The sequence below is a fragment of the Pseudophryne corroboree genome, chromosome 12, assembly GCF_028390025.1.
Source record: "Pseudophryne corroboree isolate aPseCor3 chromosome 12, aPseCor3.hap2, whole genome shotgun sequence".
NCBI lineage: Eukaryota > Metazoa > Chordata > Amphibia > Anura > Myobatrachidae > Pseudophryne > Pseudophryne corroboree.
In genome coordinates this window covers 3,423,828-3,450,083 of record NC_086455.1, presented here as the reverse complement: position 1 = coordinate 3,450,083, position 26,256 = coordinate 3,423,828, and the positions used below count along the sequence as shown (strand labels likewise).

At 50.9% G+C, this 26,256-nt stretch overlaps 1 protein-coding gene across 3 annotated transcripts in view; it reads right to left on the bottom strand.

Annotated features, from left to right (window-relative positions):
* Window positions 1-8,176: 8,176 nt before the first annotated feature.
* Window positions 8,177-26,256, bottom strand: part of SNX27 (sorting nexin 27) — a 29,458-nt gene continuing 11,378 nt past the window's right edge. For all 3 annotated transcript variants that reach the window (XM_063946692.1, XM_063946693.1, XM_063946691.1), the window contains one exon: window positions 8,177-9,866. In XM_063946692.1, coding sequence (XP_063802762.1) covers window positions 9,826-9,866 — 41 coding nt within the window. In that variant the 3' untranslated portion in view covers window positions 8,177-9,825. The remainder of the gene's footprint in view (window positions 9,867-26,256) is intronic.

Below are 26,256 nucleotides of genomic sequence, written 5' to 3'. Positions count from 1 at the left end.
ATTATGTTAAGGCATCCCAAATACTCCTGAATGCCATTCCTTAATACACCTTCTATTATTTTCCCCACTATAGATGTTAGGCTTACTGGTCTGTAATTCCCAGGATTATATTTAGTTCCCTTTTTAAAAAGTGGCACCACATCTGCAATTCGCCAGTCCCTTGGAACCACGCCTGTCGTGATAGAAGCTTTAAAGATTAAATGTAATGGCCTTGCTATCTCTGAGATTAGCTCCTTGAGAACCCTTGGGTGCAGTCCATCCGGCCCGGGTGATATATTGATCTTCATTTTATTCAGTCGTTCTTTGACTACATCCTCACTTAAACACGAGAAATAATTTTAGTCCTTAACCTTACTTTTATCTTGTTCTATTCCTTCCATTTTTTCCTCTCTAGTAAATACCAACGAGAAGAATTTATTCAATAACTCTGCTTTTTCATAGTCACTATTTAACAATTCACCCAGTTCATTTTTTAGGGGTCCTGTGCTGTCTTTTTTTTATCCTTTTACCATTGATATACTTAAAAAAAAATGTGGGGGTTAGATTTAACTTCCTTTACAACCAGTTTTTCATTTTCTATTTTAGCTGCTCTAATTTCCTTTTTGCATAGTTTATTACACTCTTTGTAGTAGCGGAAGGTCTCCATACTCCCGTCCGATTTAAATGCGCCACTTTGTGTGTCCATCAATTCCTTTACCTTCTTATTTAGCCACATAGGTTTGAACCCGCTACTCTTTGCTTTTGCTGCCCATTGGAATGTATTTATGCATATATTTGCACAGCAACGAAAAACGACCTACCCCTTGCTGTTCCACCTGCCTCCAATAACCAATTAATGTTAGAATAATTAAAGTCCCCTATAATTAACACTTCCCCCATTTTTACTGCCTTTGCAATCTGTGGGTGGAGTTTCACTACGTCAGCCACAGTAATATCTGGCGGTTTACAGCATGTTCCTATTAGCAGTTTTTTAGAATATTTACACCCAAGTATTATTTCCACCCATATTGACTCAATCTTATCACTTCCACCCTCGCAATCATTTTCCCTTAGGTATGGTGTCAGACTAGGCTTGACGTAAAGACAAACTCTGCCTCCCTTTTTATGTTCCCTGTCTTTTCTGAATAGAGTGTAGCCTTCCAAATTTACTGCCCAATCGTGGGAATCATCTATGATGTCGTATTGCTCGCTCATTGCTATTAGTTCCAATTCCCCAATTTTTCCTGATAGGCTTCTTGCTTTTCCAAGCATACATTTTACATTATTGACTATTAATCCGTGTTTATGTGTTCCTTGATTGACAGTGTGGCCGGAGAGACCCCCAGCCCACGTGGACAATGGCCGCCGCGGCACTGAAGGGGTTAACCCCTAGTGCCCGGCGCCATTATGAGGACAATGGGCGCTTGGCGCCATATTTAAAATAGTGTGGGCGCTAGGCGCCATGTGTTTACAAATGTTAAAAAATGTATTTTAAAGGTGTGCCGCGGTCCCGGACCTCTCCGGCGACCGCGGCAGTGAGGGCAGCCCCCGGCGCACTGAGCAGTGTGCGCGCGCCGGGGGAGAGGGGAACCGCTGCGGTCGGGAGATCAGCTCCCGCTGCGGTCGGGAGATCAGCTCCCGCTGCAGCCATCAGGTGTGCGCCGCCGGAGTCAGGGAGCTCTGCGGCAGCGAGCACAGCCCCCCGGCGCACTAGCTGTGTGTGCGCGCCGGGGGGAGAAGGGGGAGCCGCTGCGGCTGGGAGCTCAGCTCCCGCTGCAGCACGCTCTGTGGTGCCTGTGCTGGGGTACGGGAGATCTGCTCCCGGCGCCTCAGCACACTGGAGGCGGCCAGCCGCGGCAACCGGGATGAATGTCCCGGGTTGCTAGGCGGCAAGGGGGGTGCGCCGCAGCCCGGCTCCCCACCGGACGCTGCGGCGAGGCCACAATGCTCAGCGCCGCACACAGGGGACCGGGCTAGCCGGCTCCCTGGCGGCGGGGGGATGATTAGGCTAGTGAGTGCTGGGGTCCGGGAGCTACGCTCCCGGCACCTCAGCGCTGCAAAGAGCAGGACGCTTGTCCCAGCCGCCGGGCTTCCGATCAGGGGGGTGCGTTGCACCATGCGGCGAGGCCACAATGTGAGTTCCGCTCTGGGGGGACAGGGAGAGCCAGCTCCCTGGACCCCAGTGGCAGGCAGGCTGGAGGATGGGAACCAGCCCCCTACCTCCAGCACTGAGAGCCCTAGCAGCCAGGCTGCAGGGCTAGGGGAGCCCATCGCTGAGCGCTGGGCACAGTAATTAAAAACAAAACCAAGCGTTGTTTTAAATGTAATAATATATATAGTGTGATGTGAGGCACTGCAGTGCCTGGGTATGTGGAGCCTGTGCAGGGCACAGGCTCAGTGTATATGTAAAGGGGAATGTACAGTGTATTTTAAATGTGATGTATTTAAAGGTAAAATGCACTTACTTGGTTGTGTGTCCCAGGAGGGAGGAATCCATGTCTGTGCAGGCTGATGGATTCTCCCAGACCTTTTCCCCAAAAACGGAATACTTTCCCTTCCAGCCTCACACTTGAAAGGGGCATTGGGAGAGAGAGGAGAAGCTCAGCTTTGAAACAAGCTGAGTGGTTTTCTGGAGCTCCATGGTGATCACCCGTAGTGGCCAGGAAACCTTGACCGGGGATCTAGGCTGCCCAGCTCTGGAGCCCAAATCCAGGCTGCAGGCAGTGGGCTAGGTCCCGGGCAGGTTTCTGGAAGTCAGTTTATGCGGGAAAACTTCCCCCAGCCTAGACTGAACGGCACCGGGGCGTATCCTGATCCTCCAGGATGGGACAGACAAAGGAGAGTGACCACTCCCCACTGTCCATAGAGAACAATGTTAGCTGTGCATGTGACCAAGGCATGCACAGTCCATGGGTAAACATTGATTGGTTGTACACCACAGGGCGGGCTTACCCCCTGTGGTAATGTGTATTGGAGTAGGATAAAAGGAGGGCAGTTGCCCCATGAAAATTGTATTTGTACCATCTTCATTCTGCTGGAACATCTTGCTGTATTGCTGTTGCCCCTAGCAATAGGGAAGTCTTTTTTAAGACTATTATTGAGCAAATAAACATCATCTGCCTCAAGAAGATTGCTTCATCTTGTGACCTACAGGGTTATGCCAAACATAGCCCCGTCCTCCGGCTGTCCAGGGAAGCACCTAACGTCTCCAAGTTCCGCCTTCCGCCAGCTACCGGTAGAGGCCTAGCAAGGATTCGTCAACACCACACAGGTGTGATAACGCAGTGTGTCGGCACAAACAGAGCAGAACCGTGGTTCCAAACGCCACGGCAGGTTAGGAGTTTGGTGGTGGCAGCATAAACCCGCCCACAGCGCAGTGGGTGGAGTCAGTAACAGGCGGTTACTGACGGTAAGCGGGAATCCCCTATGTGGTCAGGTCCCGTATGACCTAACCTTCCATTCTGTGCACAGGGGGCGGGACGCGAAAGCGGCGAGTGCTTTCGTACGGAACCGTCCTGTCACAGACTTTCCTTGTTTATGTGTTGATCACTAGGATTAAGAATTTTTTATATATATATCTTTTGGCCTGTTGTGGTCCTCCCCCCTTCTCCACCCCCATTTATCTTACTATGCCCCTCCTTTCTATTCTCACTGAGTCTTCCCTAAATTCTTTCTACTCCCCCCCCAAGGCACCTAGTTTAAAAATCTCCTCCAACCTTGCCTTTAGTTTCTGACCTAGGTCCCTATAATCTTTCTTAAGGGCATCCCATCTTCCACTAACTTTGTCATTGGTGCACCAAGACCGCCGGGTTGTTCCCAGCCCCTTCCAACAATCTTTTTACCCGGACCGCGATGTGCCATACCCGAGCACCCAGGAGACAACAGACGGTACAGCAATCACGGTCCCGTTAGCAGATTGCCCTGTCTGTCCTCCTGGTAATAGAATCCCCTACCACCACCATCTGACTAGGGCCCTCATTCCGAGTTGTTTGCTTGGTAATTTTCTTCGCATCGCAGCGATTTTCCGCTAATTGCGCATGCGCAATGTTCGCACTGCGACTGCGCCAAGTAAATTTGCTAAGAAGTTTGGTATTTTACTCACGGCATTACGAGGTTTTTTCTTCGTTCTGGTGATCAGAGTGTGATTGACAGGAAGTGGGTGTTTCTGGGCGGAAACTGGCCGTTTTATGGGAGTGTGTGAAAAAACGCTGCCGCTTCTGGGAAAAACGCGGGAGTGGCTGAAGAAACGGGGGAGTGTCTGGGCGAACGCTGGGTGTGTTTGTGACGTCAAACCAGGAACGACAAGCACTGAACTGATCGCAGTGGAAGAGTAAGTCTCGAGCTACTCAGAAACTGCACTGAAAAATCTTTTCGCAATATTGCGAATACTTCGTTCGCAATTCTGCTAAGCTAAGATACACTCCCAAAGGGCGGCGGCTTAGCGTGTGTACTGCTGCGAAAAGCGGCTAGCGAGCGAACAACTCGGAATGAGGGCCTAGGTATCTCGCTATCTTTCATTCCATCTGTGCCGGAGCGACCACTTCTCCGATTGCTAGAGGGAACAGTCTCCTCCGGCTCCGTCATTTCCTCACTGCCATCCCCAGAATCCTCATCCAATCGGGCAAATTTGTTGGGGTTTGGTAGTTCAGAGATGTTGTGCCTCCCCCTCTTCTTCTTCCTTCTGTGACCCAGTGAGCTGCCTGATTGTCCTCATCCTTTTCTACCAACTCCTCCACCATTCTATCTAAACGTTGCTCAAGATTGTGAATATCCCTCAGTCGCGTGACTGTCCGCTCTAGATCAGTTACCTGGGCTTCCAGGGCTGCCGCTCACTCACACCTCGTGCAGATGTATTCACACTGGTACAGTTGCTCCCGGTGCGCATACCTCTTACACGACATGCGCTGAGTGAGATTTTCTATCACGGCCCCATCCATTTGCTTGAAAACTCTAACTCCCTATAACCCTCTGAAAAACAATAAAACAATTAAATTCAAGCCGTGCAATACAATATTATACTATGGCCTAGCTGCGACGAGAACAAAATTCACAACAGAACCAAAATAGCTAATTCAATAAAGTAGGTAATGAATACTTATCTGAGTGGGCCCCCTCCTGCTTCAATGCATCTCCTCCTAGCAGTTGCTCCGGATCACGGCACCTCTTTCCCGTTTGTTGCCTCGCACCCGGCTTCCGGCACTTTTCTCTCCGATCACAGTCCCCCCTCTCGAGGGCTATGGCTGCAGCAGTCTTCACACAGTCACCCACCCAGCAGCCTTATCCTACTTTCACTATCTCACGCCCACACAAACGTGGCCCCTCTCACACACACACACACACACACACACACACACACACTAGTTGCCCTCACACACTTACTCCCTTCCTTTCTGTGGCCCTCACACACTTATACTGACTTGCGACAGTGGTAGCGGCCCACAGCCACACACACTTCCACTCACTCACCACACACTCTCAGCATCAGCAGCAGGCTGCGCTCAGCCCGTCACAAGCCCAACCTCGACTGCTACGCTTCCCTTCCGGGTTCACCGCCAACTTGAAGGCGTACAGGTTCTATTCATATACCGGTCAGTCACTGTGACACCGTGTTACGCGCACCACACCGCGCACAGCTGTGTGCCCGCAGCACAGTGTGTGACGCAGCTATATGTGCCCACAGCAGTGTGTGTGACGCAGCTATGTGTGCCCGCAGCATTGTGTGTAGCAGTGTGTGACGCAGCTGTGTGCCCGCAGCAGTGTGTGTAGCATTGTGTGACGCAGCTGTGTGGATGCAGCAGTGTGTGTAGCATTGTGACGCAGCAGTGTGTGTAGCAGCATGTGACGCAGCAGTGTGTGTAGCAGTGTGTGACGCAGCTATGTGTGGATGCAGCAGTGTGTGTAGCATTGTGTGATGCAGCAGTGTGTGTAGCAGCGTGTGACGCAGCAGTGTGTGTAGCAGCATGTGACGCAGCTATGTGTGGCCGCAGCAGTGTGTGTAGCAGTGTGTGACGCAGCTATGTGTGGCCACAGCACAGTGTGTGCCAGCGGTGTGTGACATCGCTATGTATAGGTGTAGCAGTGTGTGACGCAGCTATGTGTGGCTGCAGCACAGTGTGTAGCAGTGTGTGATGCAGCAATTTGTGACCACAGCACAGTGTGTGTAGCAGTGTGTGACCACAGCACGGTGCGTGACGCAGCTGTGTGTGCCAGCGGCACAGTGTGTGTAGCATTGTGTGATGCAGCTATGTGTGGACGCAGCACAGTGTGTATAGCATTGTGTGACGCAGCTATGTGTGGCTGCAGCAGTGTGTGACGCAGCACAGTGTGTGTAGCAGTGTATGACACCACAGTTGCAGCCACTACTAGTGTATCATGTAGTCAGTGTGCATTGCTCTCTCCTCATTGGCCGTCACACCACAGCAGCGGCTGCAGGACAGGGAATAGATATATAACCATCTTACACATATATACACAGTCACACCCGGGGATTCCCGCCCAACGCGCGGATCACAACGCAGCAACAGCAGCAGGGACCGCGAGCGCGGGGGAGGCGGGGCCTGGCAGTGTCACATGACGGCGGGAAGCGTACACGCGCTGTGACCGTTATCCGCGCCCGCGCTGCTGAGGTAACTGCGCTCCCGGACACAGATCCGCCCCTCACGGGGTCCCAGGGGCGGAGGAGACCGGAGACACCCGGCCGTGACAGAGGAGGCGCCCCCTGTGTAGTGTCCTGCGGGTATATATCACACATACACACCATATATACATACACATACTGTCTCTCTCTCTCTCTATATATATATATATATATACACACACATACACCATATATACATACACATACTGTCTCTCTCTCTCTCTATATATATATATATACACACACATACACCATATATACATACACATACTGTATCTCTCTCTCTCTCTATATATATATATATATATATATATATATACACACACACACACATTATCTGGCACTATCCCCCTCCTTTTTCCCCAGTACGCTGTCTGCCCTCACCCACTATAATATGTGATGGGACCCAGATATAGTGGAGTGGGACCCCAATTTTCTAAAGTGAGGGGTCCGTGGGACCTACAAATTTTTTTGCTCCGTGCGATCTCCAATAGCGCACCGAATACTGTGACTGCACTGTGCCCCTGTATAGCGCACTGTATACTGTGACTGCACTGTGCCCCCATATAGCATGCTGTATACTGTGACTGCACTGTGCCCTTGTATAGCGCACTGTATACTGTGACTGCACTGTGCCCCGATATAGCATGCTGTATACTGTGACTGCACCGTGCCCCCCTATAGCTCAGTGTATACTGTGACTACACCGTACCCACCCATAGCACGCTGTATACTGTGACTCTGCACCATACCCGCCTTTTTAGCGTGTTGTATAGTGTGACTCTGCACTGTACCCACCCATAGCATGCTCACCTATAGCGCACCGTATACTGTGACTGCACTGTGCCGCCCTTATAGCGCGCTGCATAGTGTTATTCTGCACTGTGCCTACAGCGCACAACAGGCAGCCACGGTGCGAAGTCACACTATACAACTCACTATGGCCGGGCACGATGCAGAGTCACACTATACAACACGCTATGGCCGGGCACGATGCAGAGTCACACTATACAACACGCTATGGCTGGGCACAGTGCAGAGTCACACTATACAACTCGCTATGGCCGGGCACGATGCAGAGTCACACTATACAACACGCTATGGCTGGGCACGATGCAGAGTCACACTATACAACACGCTATGGCCGGCACGATGCAGAGTCACACTATACAACTCGCTATGGCCGGGCACGATGCAGAGTCACACTATACAACACGCTATGGCTGGGCACGATGCAGAGTCACACTATACAACACGCTATGGCCGGCACGATGCAGAGTCATACTATACAACACGCTATGGCCGAGCACGATGCAGAGTCACACTATACAACACGCTATTGCCGGGCACGATGCAGAGTCACACTATACAACACGCTATGGCCGGCACGATGCAGAGTCACACTATACAACACGCTATGGCCGAGCACGGTGTGGAGTCACACTACACAACATGCTATAATGCAGAACATGTTCATTGCGCACACATGACCGAGACCAGCGCCAAATCTCATTCCTATAGAGGTTCTCACAGCCGATGAGTCAGAGACAGACGCGGGAATTATCTCATCAATAAATTGATTTATTTAAAAGAATATGTTACAATTAATTACACTAAGGTGACTCTTACTGAACGACATTAGAGTGGTTAGCTCCGGAACATGAAGTTAAAACACTGATGAGCAGGGTCTCCTCTCTCCAACCTTTTCACAGAACAGATGCCGCTGGTAACCTAATAATGTTAGTTCCTGGTAAAATAAATAATAATAAAAAAAATACACGCACACACTAGGGGGTGTGGAGAACAGCTGCGAAGAATGAGGGGGAGGGAGGCGAGCGTTAGATGTGAGTGTTCTATAGCGGCTGGAAACGGTTATTGCTGTAATGTCGGTGTGAGGTCACCAATGGAAGATTTATTCTTGCCGGACAAAGAGGCAATGCCCAAACTAATGGCAGCATGCATGGGCCGCCTTCTCGTGACAAGTTAGAAGCTCCGATCTGCGTTTGCTGCATCCCCGTGACTGTGCAACCTGGAAGTGTGGGTGGTGACATAGTGGGACCACTAGAGTACTCTCTAAGATGCAAAGACCCGCATATGCCAGTCATCGCTAGGTGATCCAACAGACCGGTTATGTAGTGTCTGTACTCTGGTATTCATGCTCCCTGGCCCCCAATCCGTGCAGACACAACGGGCGCTGCCGCGGAACTCGCATATTTTTCACACCGAGCTGCACCGGAGCCAGACTAAACTATACAGTGAGATCAATGAGCATTTGTTTGGCACATAAAGACAATTCTATAGAAAATAGCACTTCGTATTGCCAGATACTGTGGCATTGCCTCACAGTGCTACCCTCCCTCCCCTGCAGCTGTGCCTGCCGGAGAGCCCAGGACTGCTCATCGGTGACCCCAACAGGAGACAGCCTCGTGAGGTCACAAATAGGCTACACAGACCGAGCAGGGCTGCAAATACTGACGTCAGGAGAGGCTACCCGCAGGCAGTCACCCGGCCCTGGCAAGAAGAGGAGTAATGGGGTGGCAAACAGGCAGCTGTGCGCACAGCAGGAATTCCTGACACTTGCTCATCAGATACAGGTTCAATATGAAAAGTAGAAAGAGGTCTTATATATACAGGTGTACGTGCAAATGTAGTACTGGGCCCCTTCCCACGGGTAAGGGTAGAAAGTCTGGATTTGGGGCCTGAAATGACGCAGGTGTGTACAGTCACATGATACCACCACTGCTCCGCCCTCTGCGCTCATTCAGGGAGAGGGTGGGGCAGAGCGAGGGCCGGTGAGGAGCAACGACTGAGGCTGGAGTGTCGGGCAGGTAGTAGTGTTAGGGGGGTGAGGGAATTACACGTGCAGGAAGAACAGATTCCGGGGGAAGGGTGAGAGAGAGAGGACACAACGGAAGGGGGGGTTGGGGGGACTATAAAGCAATTGCGAGACTGATCACATCAGACGTCTCAGTCGCACAGGAGATGTTTGAATGACGCTGAAATGGATCCTGGTGACAGAGCTAATGTTTGGTGTGGAATGATTAACCCCTGCAATGCTGTACAAAACATCCAGAGCCCGGTCTGAAGAGGTTAAACAGTTCAGTCTATCTTCGTGACAATGAGATGTTGCTGAGCGGTGACTGGGCTCTGCTGAGCGAAGAGCAGGACGCGGTACTGATCCAGAGATGCCGGGACACTTCAGCTAAGTGCTAGTGTCCTTGTGCTGCAGCCGTACAATCTGAAAGATGTTCTGCGGACAAAGGAAGAGCGTTACACACTTCATATGCGGAGCTTGGTGCTGCCGTAGCAGAGCGTTACACACTGTATCAAGTGCAGAGCTACGTGCCAGCCTATCAAAGCGTTACACACTGTGTGCAGAGCTGGATGCGGGGACACATACCACCCTATCAGCCTTACACACCAAGTAATATTCAGATCTCCGTGCCGCCCTATCCGAGCATTACACACTATGGCCCAAATGTATTAAACTTTCTCTTACGTCCTAGAGGATGCTGGGGTCCACATTAGTACCATGGGGTATAGATGGGTCCACTAGGAACCATTGGCACTTTAAGAATTTGAGAGTGTGGGCTGGCTCCTCCCTCTATGCCCCTCCTACCAGACTCCGTTTAGAAAATGTGCCCGGAGGAGGCGATCACAGCTAGGGGAGCTCTCCAGAGTTTCTCTAGTAAAGTTTATTTTAGACAACAGCCTCCCTGCTTCGTGGAACTAAGGTTGTGGGGGGGGCGCGCGCATTGTCCACGCTGCGGGTTCTGAGCCACTATCCCCGCTGACAGGACGCTGAGCGTGCTGATCGCTAGCCACTCCAGGTGACCACTCACTCCCGCACCATGCCACCACCCCCTTACAGAGCCAGAAGACTTCGGTGGCAGGCGGGGAGCCGGTGTGAAGATAGCGGCAGCAGGGTAGGGGGTGCTACGGGGCTCAGCGGTACATAATGTGGCACAATGAGGGGCGCCCTGAGAAAGCACCTACACTGGTCAGCAAGCCAGTCAGGGTCCCCAGATCGCTGCCAGCAGAAATCCTCAGGCTAGTATAATATAATGAAGAGCGGGAAACAGCACCATGTTGGTGAGGGGGGCGTAGCCTATCCTGAGAGCAGACCCAGAAACATTCAGCGCCATTTTCCTGCCTGCATTTCCTGTACAACAGATGCTGACAGGGAGAGCTGTCCCTCCAACCAACTCCAGCTATCCTGTTTAGGGAGGCTAATCCCGGGATCGGCGGGATCCGGGCCCAAAAATGCCGGGATTCACGGGATTAGAGTGCACATGCGCAGTTTTGCCAGGCCGGCTGTCAGCGAGGGAGTTACATCAGCTAAAGACACACGTACTGACCGCGCTGGCAGCATTTCAAACGTAGCGCAGGCCGCCAGCCAATCAGAGCTGGCAGACCGGCAGCCAATCAGGGAAGCGGCAGCAGCCGCGGCCCCTAATTGGCTGCCGGACTGCCAGTTCTGACTGGCTGGCGGCCAGCGCTACGTTTGAAATGCTGCCAGCGCGGTCAGTACGTGTGTCCTTAGCTGGTGCCCGCGGCCCGCCCGTAAGTGTTTATCTTCGCTACCTACACCCATAGTCTCTGCTCCTAACATCCTCACCCTGCTCGCTACACCCACTCTCCCACTTCTCCCTACTCCCACCCTCCCTTCCTGTTCCCTACACCCACCCTCCCTTGCTCCCTACACCCACCCTGCCTTGCTGCCCTCCACATATACTTTCCCTGCTCCCTACTGCAATCCCGGGATTGAGCATTTTTCAATCCCGAATCCCGGGATTGAAAAAATGCCCCGGGCTTGGCCTCCCTAATCCTGTTCGATACCAGGGGGTTGTAGAAAGGAGGGGGGGGGGGGGGTAGGGGGGAGGCTGCGTAAAGTCTGTATAGTCTATTAATGTACACATGTGAATATAAAAGATAGTTGGTCCTAATATGCGCAAATATCGGCAGCCCACTGAAATAATGCAAACGGAGACTCTCCCCACAGTCCCCAATGTGAAATATGTATGTGAATAAAATGCAATACTCTATAGGCGCCAACTATGTATTGAAAGAAAATTGTATACGTTCCTTTTTGAACCTTGTAACAAGGCAATATCAGGGTGTGTGGTCTTCCTTCTCCCTCCTTTACGACACTTGTCATGCAGTTCCCATCAGAGAAAATCCTCCATGCATGCCATGTATTGAAATGACAGAAAAAATCGTATAGTGTAATACAATTTATTCAAAGGGCACTCTTTTTTGTATAAAAACACAATCCCCCTCAGGAATCCTGAATGGAGAATCCAAAACAATTACCAGCTAAAAACATGTAATGCACACATAAAATCCAAACGTCCTCCTACCCAGAGCAACACTCAGAGTTCTGGAAACAACTTTGGTGATAGTGTGGTTTGCTTAATTACCAGAAATCCCTGGAGATCAGACAGAAGGTGGAAAACCAGTTTGCGACCCGGACCCGCTTGCTGGACCTCTGACTCCTCCTTGCAAAAACGCAGGTTTTACCTGTCGCCGGATCTACCGCATTAAAATAACCGCCTGATCGTAAAATTGACACTACGCTCAAATCCATTTACACTGCTTCAGGAGTGGCGTTAAGGCCCACTAATTGCCTGTTCATGGATTTCTAAAGCCATAGTAAATTGGTCAGACACATTACTAGAGGATTTGGATACAATGGATAGAAGTGACATTGAATTGTTTTTACGTAACATTCAGGATTCTGCGGGGTTCATGGTGGAATCCATGAAGGACCTGGGTACGCTGACTGCACGGATATCTTCCATGTCGGTCTCAACCCGCAGAGGACTCTGGCAACGCCAATGGTCTGCAGACGCGGAATCCAAGAGAAGTGTGGAGAACCTACCCAACACAGGTCAGGCTCAATTTGGGGAAGTGTTGGATGCGTGGATTTCCACAGCCGCCGCGGGTAAGTCACCTTTCCTTCCCTCTGCTACACCTTCTACGAAGAAACCATTTTCTTCAGCTGTGCCGCAGTCCTTTCAGACCGCTAAGGCAAAAAAGTCCAAGTCTCCTACCACTTTCTTTAGAAGTGGTTAGGCAAAATCCAAAAAGCCTGCACCCTTCAAATCAGACTTGCCAGCTTTACTGACAGACAGGGCTATACTACAGGAAGCCATCCTAAAATTAGAAAGGTCACAGGTCATTCTCCCAGTTCCACCTCATATGCAAAACAAGGGTTATTATTCAAACCTTATTGTGGTACCAAAACCGGATGGTTCGGTCACACCAATTTTGAACTTGAAATCGTTGAACCCTTACCCGAGGGTGTTCAAATTCAAAATGGAGTCTCTCAGAGCAGTGATTTCAGGTCTGGAGGAGGGAGAATTTCTGGTATCCCTGAATATCAAGGATGCGTACCTCCACATTCAGATTTGGCTGCCACACGGGGCTTATCTCAGATGTGCATTAAAAGACAGTCACCATCAGTTTCAGGCACTGCCATTCGGCCTCTCCACAGCACCGAGGGTGTTCACCAAGGTGTTGGCAGAGATGATAGTTCTTTTCCGCAGAAAGGGGGTGAACACAATCCCATATCTGGACGATCTGCTGATAAAGGTATCGTCCAGGGAGAAGTTGTTGTAGTCCATTGTTCTCACGACTCAACTGCTCAGGGAACAGGGTTGGATCCTGAACCTTCCAAAATCACATTTGGAGACGACCAGGAGGTTGTCTTTTCTGGGAATGATCCTCGACACGGAAGTGCAGAGGGTGTTTCTTCCGGAGGAAAACATTGGTGATACAAACAATGGTCCGGGATGTCCTGAAGCCAGCCCGGTTTTCGGTTCATTAGTGCATTCGCCTTCTGGGGAAGATGGTGGCCTCTTACGAGGCTCTACAGTATGGAAGGTTTCATGCTCAGCCCTTCCAACTGGATCTCCTGGACAAGTGGTCGGAATCTCATCTACACATGCACCAGAGAATACGTCTGTCACCGAAAGCCAGGATTTCACTCCTCTGGTGGCTGCAACTACCTCACCTTCTGGAGGGCCGCAGGTTCGGGATTCAGGACTGGATCCTTCTAACCACGGATGCGAGTCTCCGAGTCTGGGACGCAGTTACTCAGAGGGAAACCTTCCAAGGACGGTGGTCAAGCCTGGAATTCAGCCTTCCAATAAACATTCTGGAACTAAGAGCCGTCTACAACGGTCTTCTCTAAGCGGCCCATCTTCTGAGAGTTGAAGCCATTCAGGTGCAGTCGGACAATGTAACGACGGTGGCTTACATAAACTGACAGGGTGGAATGAAGAGCAGAGCTGCAGTGTCAGCAGTAACAAAGATCATCCTCTGGGCAGAAAAAATAAGTATTTACTCACCGGTAATTCTATTTCTCGTAGTCCGTAGTGGATGCTGGGGACTCAGTAAGGACCATGGGGAATAGACGGCTCCGCAGGAGACTGGGCACATCTAAAGAAAGATTTAGGTCTATCTGGTGTGCACTGGCTCCTCCCCCTATGACCCTCCTCCAAGCCTCAGTTAGGACACTGTGCCCGGAAGAGCTGACACAATAAGGAAGGATTTTGAATCCCGGGTAAGACTCATACCAGCCACACCAATCACACCATATAACTCGTGATAGGAACCCCGGTTAACAGTATGATAACAACGGAGCCTCTGAACAGATGGCTCGCAATAACAACCCGATTTGTGTAACAATAACTATTTACAAGTATTGCAGACAATCCGCACTTGGGATGGGCGCCCAGCATCCACTACGGACTACGAGAAATAGAATTACCGGTGAGTAAATTCTTATTTTCTCTGACGTCCTAGTGGATGCTGGGGACTCCGTAAGGACCATGGGGATTATACCAAAGCTCCCAAACGGGCGGGAGAGTGCAGACGACTCTGCAACACCGAATGAGAGAACTCCAGGTCCTCCTCAGCCAGGGTATCAAATTTGTAGAATTTTGCAAACGTGTTTGCCCCTGACCAAGTAGCAGCTCGGCAAAGTTGTAAAGCAGAGACCCCTCGGGCAGCCGCCCAAGATGAGCCCACCTTCCTTGTGGAATGGGCTTTTACAGATTTAGGCTGCGGTAGTCCCACCGCAGAATGCGCCAGCTGAATAGTGCTACAAATCCAGCGCGCGATAGTCTGCTTAGAAGCAGGAGCACCCAGTTTGTTGGGTGCATACAGGATAAACAGCGAGTCAGTTTTCCTGACTCCAGCCGTCCTGGAAACATAAATTTTCAGGGCCCTGACTACGTCCAGTAACGTGAAATCCTCCAAGTTCCTAGTAGCCGCAGGCACCACAATAGGCTGGTTCAAGTGAAACGCTGATACCACCTTCGGGAGAAACTGAGGACGAGTCCTCAACTCTGCCCTATCCATATGGAAAATCAGATAAGGGCTTTTATAGGACAAAGCCGCCAATTCTGACACACGCCTGGCCGAAGCCAGAGCCAACAGCATGACCACTTTCCACGTGAGATATTTCAAATCCACAGTTAAGTGGTTCAAACCAATGTGATTTCAGGAACTCCAAAACCACATTGAGATCCCAAGGTGCCACTGGGGGCACAAAAGGAGGCTGAATACGCAGAACTCCTTTGACAAAAGTCTGAACTTCCGGCAGTGAAGCCAGTTCTTTTTGGAAGAAAATCGACAGGGCCGAATTCTGGACCTTAATGGACCCCAATTTGAGGCCCAACGTCACCCCTGCTTGCAGGAAATGCAGGAATCGACCCAGTTGAAATTCCTCCGTTGGGGCCTTCCTGGCCTCACACCAAGCAAGATATTTCCGCCATATGCGGTGATAATGTTTTGCGGTGACATCCTTCCTGGCTTTGATCAGGGTAGGGATGACTTCCTCCGGAATGCCCTTTTCCTTCAGGATCCGGTGTTCAACCGCCATGCCGTCAAACGTAGCCGCGGTAAGTCTTGGAACAGACAGGGCCCCTGCTGCAGCAGGTCCTGTCTGAGCGGCAGAGGCCAAGGGTCCTCTGAAATCATCTCTTGAAGTTCCGGGTACCAAGCTCTTCTTGGCCAATCCGGAACCACGAGTATAGTTTTCACTCCTCGCCTTCGTATTATTCTCAGTACCTTGGGAATGAGAGGCAGAGGAGGAAACACATAAACCGACTGGTACACCCACGGTGTTACTAGAGCGTCCACAGCGATCGCCTGAGGGTCCCTTGACCTGGCGCAATATCTTTTTAGCTTTTTGTTGAGGCGGGACGCCATCATGTCCACCTGTGGTCTTTCCCACCGGTTTACCAGCATTTGGAAGACTTCTGGATGAAGTCCCCATTCTCCCGGGTGGAGGTCGTGCCTGCTGAGGAAGTCTGCTTCCCAGTTGTCCACTCCCGGAATGAACACTGCTGTCAGTGCTAACACATGATTTTCCGCCCATCGGAGAATCCTTGTGGCTTCTGCCATTGCCCTCCTGCTTCTTGTGCCGCCCTGTCTGTTTACATGGGCGACCGCCATGATGTTGTCTGATTGGATCAGTACCGGCTGGTTCTGAAGCAGGGGCCTTGCTTTGCTTAGGGCATTGTAAATGGCCCTTAGCTCTAGAATATTTATGTGAAGCGAAATCTCCTGATTTGACCACAGTCCTTGGAAATTTCTTCCCTGTGTGACTGCGCCCCAGCCCCGAAGGCTGGCATCAGTGGTCACCAGGACCCAGTCCTGTATTCCGAATCTGCGGCCCTCTAGTTGATGAGCCCTCTGCAGCGACACCCTGGTCCTTGCCGACAGGGTTATCCGCTGTTGCATCTGGAGATGGGACCCGGACCATTTGTCCAACAGGTCCCACTGGAAAGTCCTTGCGTGGAACCTTCCGAATGGAATCGCTTCGTACGAAGCTACCATTTTTCCCAGGACTCGTGTGCATTGATGTACCGACACCTGTCCCGGTTTTAGGAGGTCTCTGACTAGAGATGACAACTCCTCGGCTTTTTCCACTGGCAGAAACACTTTTTTTCTGGTCTGTGTCCAGAATCATTCCCAGGAACAGAAGACGTGTCGTCGGGACCAGCTGTGACTTTGGAATATTGAGAATCCAGCCGTGCTGTTGTAGCACTTCCCGAGAAAGTGCTACCCCCACTACCAACTGTTCCTTGGACCTCGCCTTTATCAGGAGATCGTCCAAGTACGGGATAATTAAAACTCCCTTCTTGCGAAGGAGTATCATCATTTCGGCCATTACCTTGGTAAAGACCCTCGGTGCAGTGGATAACCCGAACGGCAGCGTCTGGAACTGATAGGGACAGTCCTGTACCACAAATCTGAGGTACTCCTGGTGAGGAGGGTAAATGGGGACATGCAGGTACACATCCTTGATGTCCAGGGAGACCATGTAATCCCCCTCGTCCAGGCTCGCAATAACCACCCTGAGCGATTCCATCTTGAACCTTTTGATATGAGTGTTCAAGGATTTTAAATTTAAGATGGGTCTCACCGAACCGTCCGGTTTCGGTACCACAAACATTGTGGAATAGTAACCCTTCCCTTGCTGAAGGAGGGGTACCTTGACAATCACTTGCTGTGAATACAGTTTTTGGATAGCCACCAACACTGCCTCCCTGGCAGAGGGAGTTGCTGGTAAGGCAGATTTTAGAAAACGGCGCGGGGGGGGGGGGGGGACGTCTCGAATTCCAGCCTGTACCCCTGAGATACTACTTGAAGGGCCCAGGGATCCACCTGTGAGAGAGCCCACTGTGTGCTGAAATTTCTGAGACGGGCCCCCACCGTACCCAGATCCGCCTGTGAAGCCCCAGCGTCATGCTGTGGACTTACCGGACGCGGGGGAGGACTTTTGCTCTTGGGAACTGGCTGTATGCTGCAGCTTTTTCTCTCTACCTCTCGGCAGAAAGGATGCGCCTCGCGCCCTCTTGTGTTTATGGGGCCGAAAGGACTGTACTTGATAATACGGTGCCTTCTTTTTCTGTGGGGTAGCCTGTGGCAAAAATGTTGATTTCCCAGCCGTAGCTGTGGAAACGAGGTCTGAAAGACCATCCCCAAACAGTTCCACCCCCTTATAAGGCAAAACTTCCATGTGCCTTTTTGAATCGGCATCACCTGACCACTGCCAAGTCCATAACCCCCTTCTGGCGGCAATGGACATTGCGCTTATTTTTGATGCCAGCCGGCAAATATCCCTCTGTGCATCACGCATGTATAAGACAGCGTCCTTTATATGCTCTACTGTCAGCAAAATAGTGTCCCTATCCAGGGTATCAATATTATCCGACAGGGAATCGGACCACGCAGCAGCAGCACTGCACATCCATGCTGATGCAATCGCTGATCGCAATATAATGCCCGTGTGTGTATATATAGCTTTTAGGGTAGCCTCCTGCTTTCTATCAGCAGGATCCTTTAGGGCGGCCGTATCCGGAGACGGTAGTGCCACCTGTTTTGATAAACGTGTAAGCGCTTTATCTACCCTAGGGGACGTTTCCCAACGTGACCTATCCTCTGGCGGGAAAGGGTACGCTGCCAATAACCGTTTAGAAATTATCAATTTCTTATCGGGGGAAGTCCAGGCTTCCTCACACACCTCATTTAATTCCTCAGATGCAGGAAAAACTACTAGTAGTTTTTTCTCACCGAACATAATACCCTTTTTTGTGGTACCTGGGGTACTATCAGAAATGTGTAATACATTTTTCATTGCCTCAATCATGTAACGGGTGGATCTATTGGAGGGTACACTAGTCTCATCGTCGTCGACACTGGAGTCGACATCTGTGTCTGCCATCTGAGGTAGCGGGCGTTTTAAAGCCCCTGATGACATTTGAGACGCTGGAACAGTCACAAGCTGAGTAGCCGGCTGCCCTATGTCAAACCTTTTATGTAAGGAGCTGACACTGTCACGTAATTCCTTCCATAAGTCCATCCACACAGGTGTCGACCCCACAGGGGGTGACAACACATTAACAGGCATTTGCTCTGCCTCCACATCATTTTCCTCATCATACATGTCGACACAGCGGTACCGACACACAGCACACACACAGGGAATGCTCTGACAGAGGACAGGACCCCACAAAGCCCTTTGGGGAGACAGAGGGAGAGTATGCCAGCACACACCAGAGCGCTATATAACAGAGGGATATCACCTATAAAGAGTGTTTTCCCTTATAGCTGCATATATATATTATACTGCGCCTAAATTTGTGCCCCCCCCTCTCTTTTTTACCCTTTCTGTAGTGCAGGACTGCAGGGGAGAGCCAGGGAGCGATCCTTCCAGCGGAGCTGTGAGGGAAAATGGCGCCAGTGTGCTGAGGGAGATGGCTCCGCCCCTTTTTCGGCGGGCTTTCTCCCGCTTTTTGAGTTATTCTGGCAGGGGTAATTTACACCTATATAGCCTCTGGGGCTATATATGGTGTCAGTTTTGCCAGCCAAGGTGTTAATATTGCTGCTCAGGGCGCCCCGCCCCAGCGCCCTGCACCCATCAGTGACCGAAGTGTGTGGTGTGCATGAGGAGCAATGGCGCACAGCTGCAGTGCTGTGCGCTACCTTGGAGAAGACAGAAGTCTTCAGCCGCCGATTTTCCGGACCTTCTTGCTTCTGGCTCTGTAAGGGGGACGGCGGCGCGGCTCCGGGAACGGACGACGAGGTCGGGTCCTGTGTGCGATCCCTCTGGAGCTAATGGTGTCCAGTAGCCTAAGAAGCCCAAGCTACCACCACTTAGGTAGGTTCGCTTCTTCTCCCCTTAGTCCCTCGCTGCAGTGAGCCTGTTGCCAGCAGGTCTCACTGTAAAATAAAAAACCTAAACTATACTTTATTTCTAGGAGCTCAAGAGAGCCCCTAGTGTGCATCCAGCTCGGCCGGGCACAGAAATCTAACTGAGGCTTGGAGGAGGGTCATAGGGGGAGGAGCCAGTGCACACCAGATAGACCTAAATCTTTCTTTAGATGTGCCCAGTCTCCTGCGGAGCCGTCTATTCCCCATGGTCCTTACGGAGTCCCCAGCATCCACAAGGACGTCAGAGAAACACGTGTTGGCGCTTTCAGCAATCTTCATTCCGGGAGTAGACAACTGGGAAGCGGACTTCCTCAGCAGATACGATCTCCATCTAGGAGACATGATGACCTCTCGTCTCAACAAGAAGCTTCGGCGGTATTGTTCCAGGTCGAGGGACCCGCAAGCCGTCGCGGTGGATGCGCTAGTGACTCCGTGGGTGTTCCAATCGGTGTACGTGTTTCCTCCACTACCACTCATTCCAAGAGTTGTAAAACTCATAAAGAGAACAAGAGTTCAGGCGATCCTCATTGCTCCGAACTGGCCAAGAAGGGCTTGGTATACAGATCTTCTGGATCTACTGCTAGAAGAGCTGAGGCCTCTTCCTCTTCGGGAGGACCTGCTGCAGTAGGGGCCATTCGCTTATCAAGACTTACTGCGGCTACGTTTGACGGCATGGAAGTTGAACGCCAGATATTAGCTTGGAAGGGCATTCCAAACAAAGTTATTCCTACCCCGATACAGGCTAAGAAAGGAGTAACGTCTAAATATTACCATCGTATTTGGGAAAAAAAAATCTGTATCTTGGGGTGAGTCCAAGAAGCTTCCTACGGTGGAGTTTCAACTGGGACGGTTTCTCCTGGATATGGGCCTGAGGTTGGGATCCGTAAAGATCTAGATTTCGGCCCTATCCATTTTCTTCCAGAAACAATTGGCTTCTCTCCCTGAGGTTCAGACTTTGTTCAAAGGGGTTCTGCACATCCAGACTCCCTTTGTGCCTCCTACGGCGCCCTGGGATCTTAATGTGGTGTTACAGTTCCTCCAATCGGATTGGTTCGTACCTCTACAGGAGGTTGAGGTCAAGTTCTCACGTGGAAGGCTGTCACTTTGTTGGCCTTAGCTTCAGCTAGACGTATGTCAGAGTTGGGTGCTTTGTCTTGTAAGAGCCCCTACTTGATCTTCCATGAAGAAAAAGCTGAGTTCCGGCCACATCAACAGTTCCTTCCGAAGGTTGTGTCAACATTTCATATCAACCAAACTATTGTGGTGCCAGTTGCTACTAAATCCTCAGCTTCATCAAAGTCCTTGGAGGTTGTAAGGGCTCTGAAGATCTACGTGAAGAGGACTGCTTGTCACAGAAAATCGGACTCTGTTTGTCCCGTATGATCCCAAGAAAGTTTGGTGTCCTTCTTCTAAGCACACAATCTCTCGCTGGATCAGGTTCACTATCCAGCATGCTTATTCTACGGCAGGATTGCCGTGTCCTACGTCTGTTAAGGCAAACTCTATTCATAAGGTGGGTTCTTCATGGGCGGCTGCCCGGGGTGTCTCGGCTTTACAGCTTTGCAGAGCGGCTACTTGGTCTGGGTCGAACACGTTTGCAAAGTTCTACAAGTTCGATACTTTGGTCGCTGAGGACCTCAAGTGTGGTCAATCAGTTCTGCAGGAGCTTCCGCGCTCTCCCTCTCATTTTGGGAGCTTTGGTACATCCCCATGGTACTAAATGGAACCCCAGCATCCTCTAGGATGTAAGAGAAAATAGGATTTTAATTACCCAACGGTAAATCCTTTTCCCGTAGTCTTTAGAGTAGGGGTGGGCAAAATACGGCCCGCGGGCCGGATGCGGCCCGCAAACCGATCCTGCCCGGCCCACTGCCTCCCTCCAGCGAGTAATGACAAGCGGCCCGTCCGGCTGAGCTGCTTGTCATTGCTCTGCACTGCAGTACCTCCTAGCTGCCGGCGGCGCCTCTCTCCCCTGCTGCGTTGTAGCAGCCTCCTCCTCCCGTCCACAGTGACAACGGCTTTGTTCAGCCGAAAAGGGGGCGGAGCTATGTGCCGATGGGGGGCAGGGCTACACGGGACAAGAGGCAAACTGCTACAGATCCATCCTTCCTGCCACTGCCAGCCAGATCAATAAGTAAATGGGAAAAGTGAAAGTGTGTGTGTGTGTGTATTTGTGTGTGCGGGCAGTGGCGTCAGACTTTTTTTAGGTTGCGGGGATAGAACTTTAGCTCTCGCTGTACCATCCCCTCCTGTGTTCTGTCACCATGTCACCCCTGTGTTCAGTCACGTGTCACCCCCCCATGTTCTGTCACCGTGTCATCCCCGTGTTCTGTCACAGTGTCACACCCCCCATGTTCTGTCACTGCCCCCCCCCCCGTGTTCTGTCACCGTGTCGCCCAGAGTCATCACCGGGTGTGGTGACACCCGGAGCGCACTCTGTACTATTACATGCCCCCCCCCCACACACACTCGGGCCGCGTGGCGCCCGAAAAGTGGGTGTGACCTAATTTAGAAGGGGCGTGGCCTGGTGGGTCTTTTTCGCTCCGGGGGCATGTCCAGCTTCCCCAAAGATGCTGGCTGACCCCGGAGACTGGACTGTGTGTGTGCTGGCTCTTATCTGTGACAGGAGCCGAGTGCTGCAGGAGATTATCTCACTGCAGCACTCGGCTCATGTCACAGCAGAAGAGCTGGCACTTTGGTGTCACCCCGTCCAAGGGGGACACCCGAGTGCCGGTCGCAACCCCCGCACCCGCCTTCTGACACCACTGGTGTCACCCCCCATGTTCTGTCACTGTGTCACCCCCACCGTGTTCTGTCACACCTTTCCCCAGGGGCTATAAGACACTGGATAATTTGCTTGCTGCGCAATAATTATCCTAAATAAAATGTAATGTGTAAAAGAGAGCTCTACCTGGTGTAATGTGTGACAGGGGCTCTACCTGCTGCAATGTGTGTAAGTGGCGCTACTGTGTGGCATAATTTGAATAATGGAGACTATTGTGCAGCCTTATATGAATCTGTATTATTTTTTGCCCACACCCCTTCCACATGAAGCCACGTCCCTATATTTTTGGCAAGTGGGGGGAGCTGCTATTTATTTTGTGGCCCTCGGATACTGACAGGAAATGTGAAGTGGCCCCTCAGCTGAAATAATTGCCCACCCCTACTTTAGAGGATGCTGGGCGACCGCCCAGCGCTTCGTGATCCTTCAGTGGTTACTTAGTTCAGTACTGCTTAGTTCTTGGTTAAGTACTGTTTTGTTACTTGGGTATGTAATACTGTTCAGCCGATGTTTCAAGCTGGTTAGCTTGGTTTGCCTTGTGTGTGAGCTGGTGTGAATCTCGCCACTATCTGTGTAAAATACTTCTCTCAAAGTTGTCAGTCTCCTCGGGCACAGTTTCTAGACAGACTGGTAGGAGGGGCATAGAGGGAGGAGCCAGCCCACACTCAAACTCTTAAAGTGCCAATGGCTCCTAGTGGACCTGTCTATACCCCATGGTACTAAATGGAACCCCAGCATCCTCTACGGACGAGAAAAGTATTTACCGGTAGGTAATTAAAATCCTGTTTTAACAAAAGAAAGTTAAAACAGATAAAGAGATAAATAAGAATAAACTCACCGGTAATTCTATTTCTCGTAGTCCGTAGTGGATGCTGGGAACTCCGTAAGGACCATGGGGGAATAGCGGGCTCCGAAGGAGACTGGGCACTCTAGAAAGATTTAGGACTACCTGGTGTGCACTGGCTCCTCCCACTATGACCCTCCTCCAAGCCTCAGTTAGGACACCGTGCCCGGACGAGCAGACATAATAAGGAAGGATTTAGAATCCCGGGTAAGACTCTTACCAGCCACACCAATCACACCGTACAACTCGTGATACTATATCCAGTTTGACAGTATGAAAACAACTGAGCCTCTCAACAGATGGCTTAACAATAACCCTTTAGTTAACAATAACTATTTACAAGTATTGCAGACAATCCGCACTTGGGATGGGCGCCCAGCATCCACTACGGACTACGAGAAATAGAATTACCGGTGAGTAAATTCTTATTTTCTCTAACGTCCCAGTGGATGCTGGGAACTCCGTAAGGACCATGGGGATTATACCAAAGCTCCCAAACAGGCGGGAGAGTGCGGATGACTCTGTAGCACCGAATGAGAGAACTCCAGGTCCTCCTCAGCGAGGGTATCAAATTTGTAGAATTTTGCAAACGTATTTGCCCCTGACCAAGTAGCTGCTCGGCAAAGTTGTAAAGCCGAGACCCCTCGGGCAGCCGCCCAAGATGAGCCCACCTTCCTTGTGGAATGGGCCTTTACAGATTTTGGCTGTGGTATGCCTGCCACAGAATGTGCAAGCTGAATTGTACTACAAATCCAGGGAGCAATAGACTGCTTAGAAGCAGGAGCACCCAGCTTGTTGGGTGCATACAGGATAAACAGCGAGTCAGATTTTCTGACTCCAGCCGTCCTGGAAACATTTTCAGGGCCCTGACAACGTCTAGCAACTTGGAGTCCTCCAATTCACTAGTAGCCGCCGGCACCACAATAGGCTGGTTCAGGTGAAACGCTGACACCACCTTAGGGAGAAATTGGGGACGAGTCCTCAACTCTGCCCTATCCATATGGAAAATCAGATAAGGGCTTTTACATGATAAAGCCGCCAATTCTGACACTCGCCTGGCTGAAGCCAAGGCTAATAACATGACCACTTTCCACGTGAGATATTTCAGATCCACGGTTTTTAGTGGCTCAAACCAATGTGATTTTAAGAAACTCAACATCACGTTGAGATCCCAAGGTGCCACTGGAGGCACAAACGGGGGCTGAATATGCAGCACTCCTTTTACAAAAGTCTGAACTTCAGGTACTGAAGCTAGTTCTTTTTGAAAGAAAATCGACAGAGCCGAGATCTGTACTTTAATGGAGCCTAGTTTTAGGCCCATATCCACTCCTGCTTGCAGGAAATGCAGAAATCGACCTAGTTGAAATTCCTCTGTTGGGGCCTTATTGGCCTCGCACCATGCAACATATTTTCGCCATATGCGGTGATAATGCGTTGCCGTAACATCTTTCCTGGCCTTAATAAGCGTAGGAATGACTTCTTCCGGAATACCCTTTTCCTTTAGGATCCGGTGTTCAACCGCCATGCCGTCAAACGCAGCCGCGGTAAGTCTTGGAACAGACAGGGCCCCTGCTGTATCAGGTCTTGTATGAGCGGTAGAGGCCACGGGTCCTCTGAGAGCATCTCTTGAAGTTCCGGGTACCACGCTCGTCTTGGCCAATCCGGAACCACGAGAATTGTGTTTACTCCTCGCTTTCTTATTATTCTCAATACCTTTGGAATGAGAGGCAGAGGAGGGAACACATAAACCGACTGGTACACCCACGGTGTCACTAGAGCGTCCACAGCTATCGCCTGAGGGTCCCTTGACCTGGCGCAATATCTTTTTAACTTTTTGTTGAGACGGGACGCCATCATGTCCACCTGTGGTTTTTCCCAACGGTTTACCAGCATCTGGAAGACTTCTGGGTGAAGTCCCCACTCCCCCGGGTGGAGGTCGTGTCTGCTGAGGAAGTCTGCTTCCCAGTTGTCCACTCCCGGAATGAACACTGCTGACAGTGCTAGTACATGATTCTCCGCCCATCGGAGAATTTTTGTGGCTTCTGCCATCACCATCCTGCTTCTTGTGCCGCCCTGTCGATTTACATGGGCGACTGCCGTGATGTTGTCTGACTGGATCAGCACCGGCTGGTGTAGGAGCAGGGATTTTGCTTGACTTAGGGCATTGTAGATGGCCCTTAGTTCCAGAATATTTATGTGAAGGGAAGTCTCCTGACTCGACCATAGTCCTTGGAAGTTTCTTCCCTGTGTGACTGCCCCCCAGCCTCGAAGGCTGGCATCCGTGGTCACCAGGACCCAGTCCTGTATGCCGAACCTGCGGCCCTCTAGAAGATGGGCACTCTGCAGCCACCACAGTAGAGACACCCTGGTTCTTGGAGACAGGGTTATTAAGCGATGCATCTGAAGATGCGATCCGGACCACTGGTCCAACAGGTCCCACTGAAAGATTCTGGCATGGAACCTGCCGAAGGGAATTGCTTCGTAAGAAGCCACCATCTTTCCCAGGACCCGCGTGCAGCGATGCACTGATACCTGTTTTGGTTTCAGGAGGTCTCTGACTAGAGATGACAACTCCCTGGCTTTCTCCTCCGGGAGAAACTTTTCTCTGGACTGTATCCAGAATCATAACCAGGAACAGTAGCCGTGTCGTCGGAACCAGCTGTGACTTTGGGATATTCAGAATCCAGCCGTGCTGGTGCAGCACTTCCTGAGATAGTGCTACTCCCACCAACAACTGTTCCTTGGACCTCGCTTTTATTAGGAGATCGTCCAAGTACGGGATAATTAAAACTCCCTTTCTTCGAAGGAGTATCATCATTTCCGCCATAACCTTGGTAAATACCCTCGGTGCCGTGGACAGTCCAAACGGCAGCGTCTGGAATTGGTAATGGCAATCCTGTACCACAAATCTGAGGTACTCCTGGTGAGGATGGTAAATGGGGACATGCAAGTAAGCATCCTTGATGTCCAGGGATACCATGTAATCCCCCTCGTCCAGGCTTGCAATAACCGCCCTGAGCGATTCCATCTTGAACTTGAATTTCTTTATGTATGTGTTCAAGGATTTCAAATTTAGAATGGGTCTCACCGAACTGTCCGGTTTCGGTACCACAAATAGTGTGGAATAATAACCCCGGCCTCGTTGAAGTAGGGGTACCTTGATTATCACCTGCTGGGAATACAGCTTGTGAATTGCCGTTAGCACCGCCTCCCTGTCTGAGGGAGCAATCGGCAAGGCAGATTTTAGGAACCGGTGGGGTGGGGACGCCTCGAATTCCAGCTTGT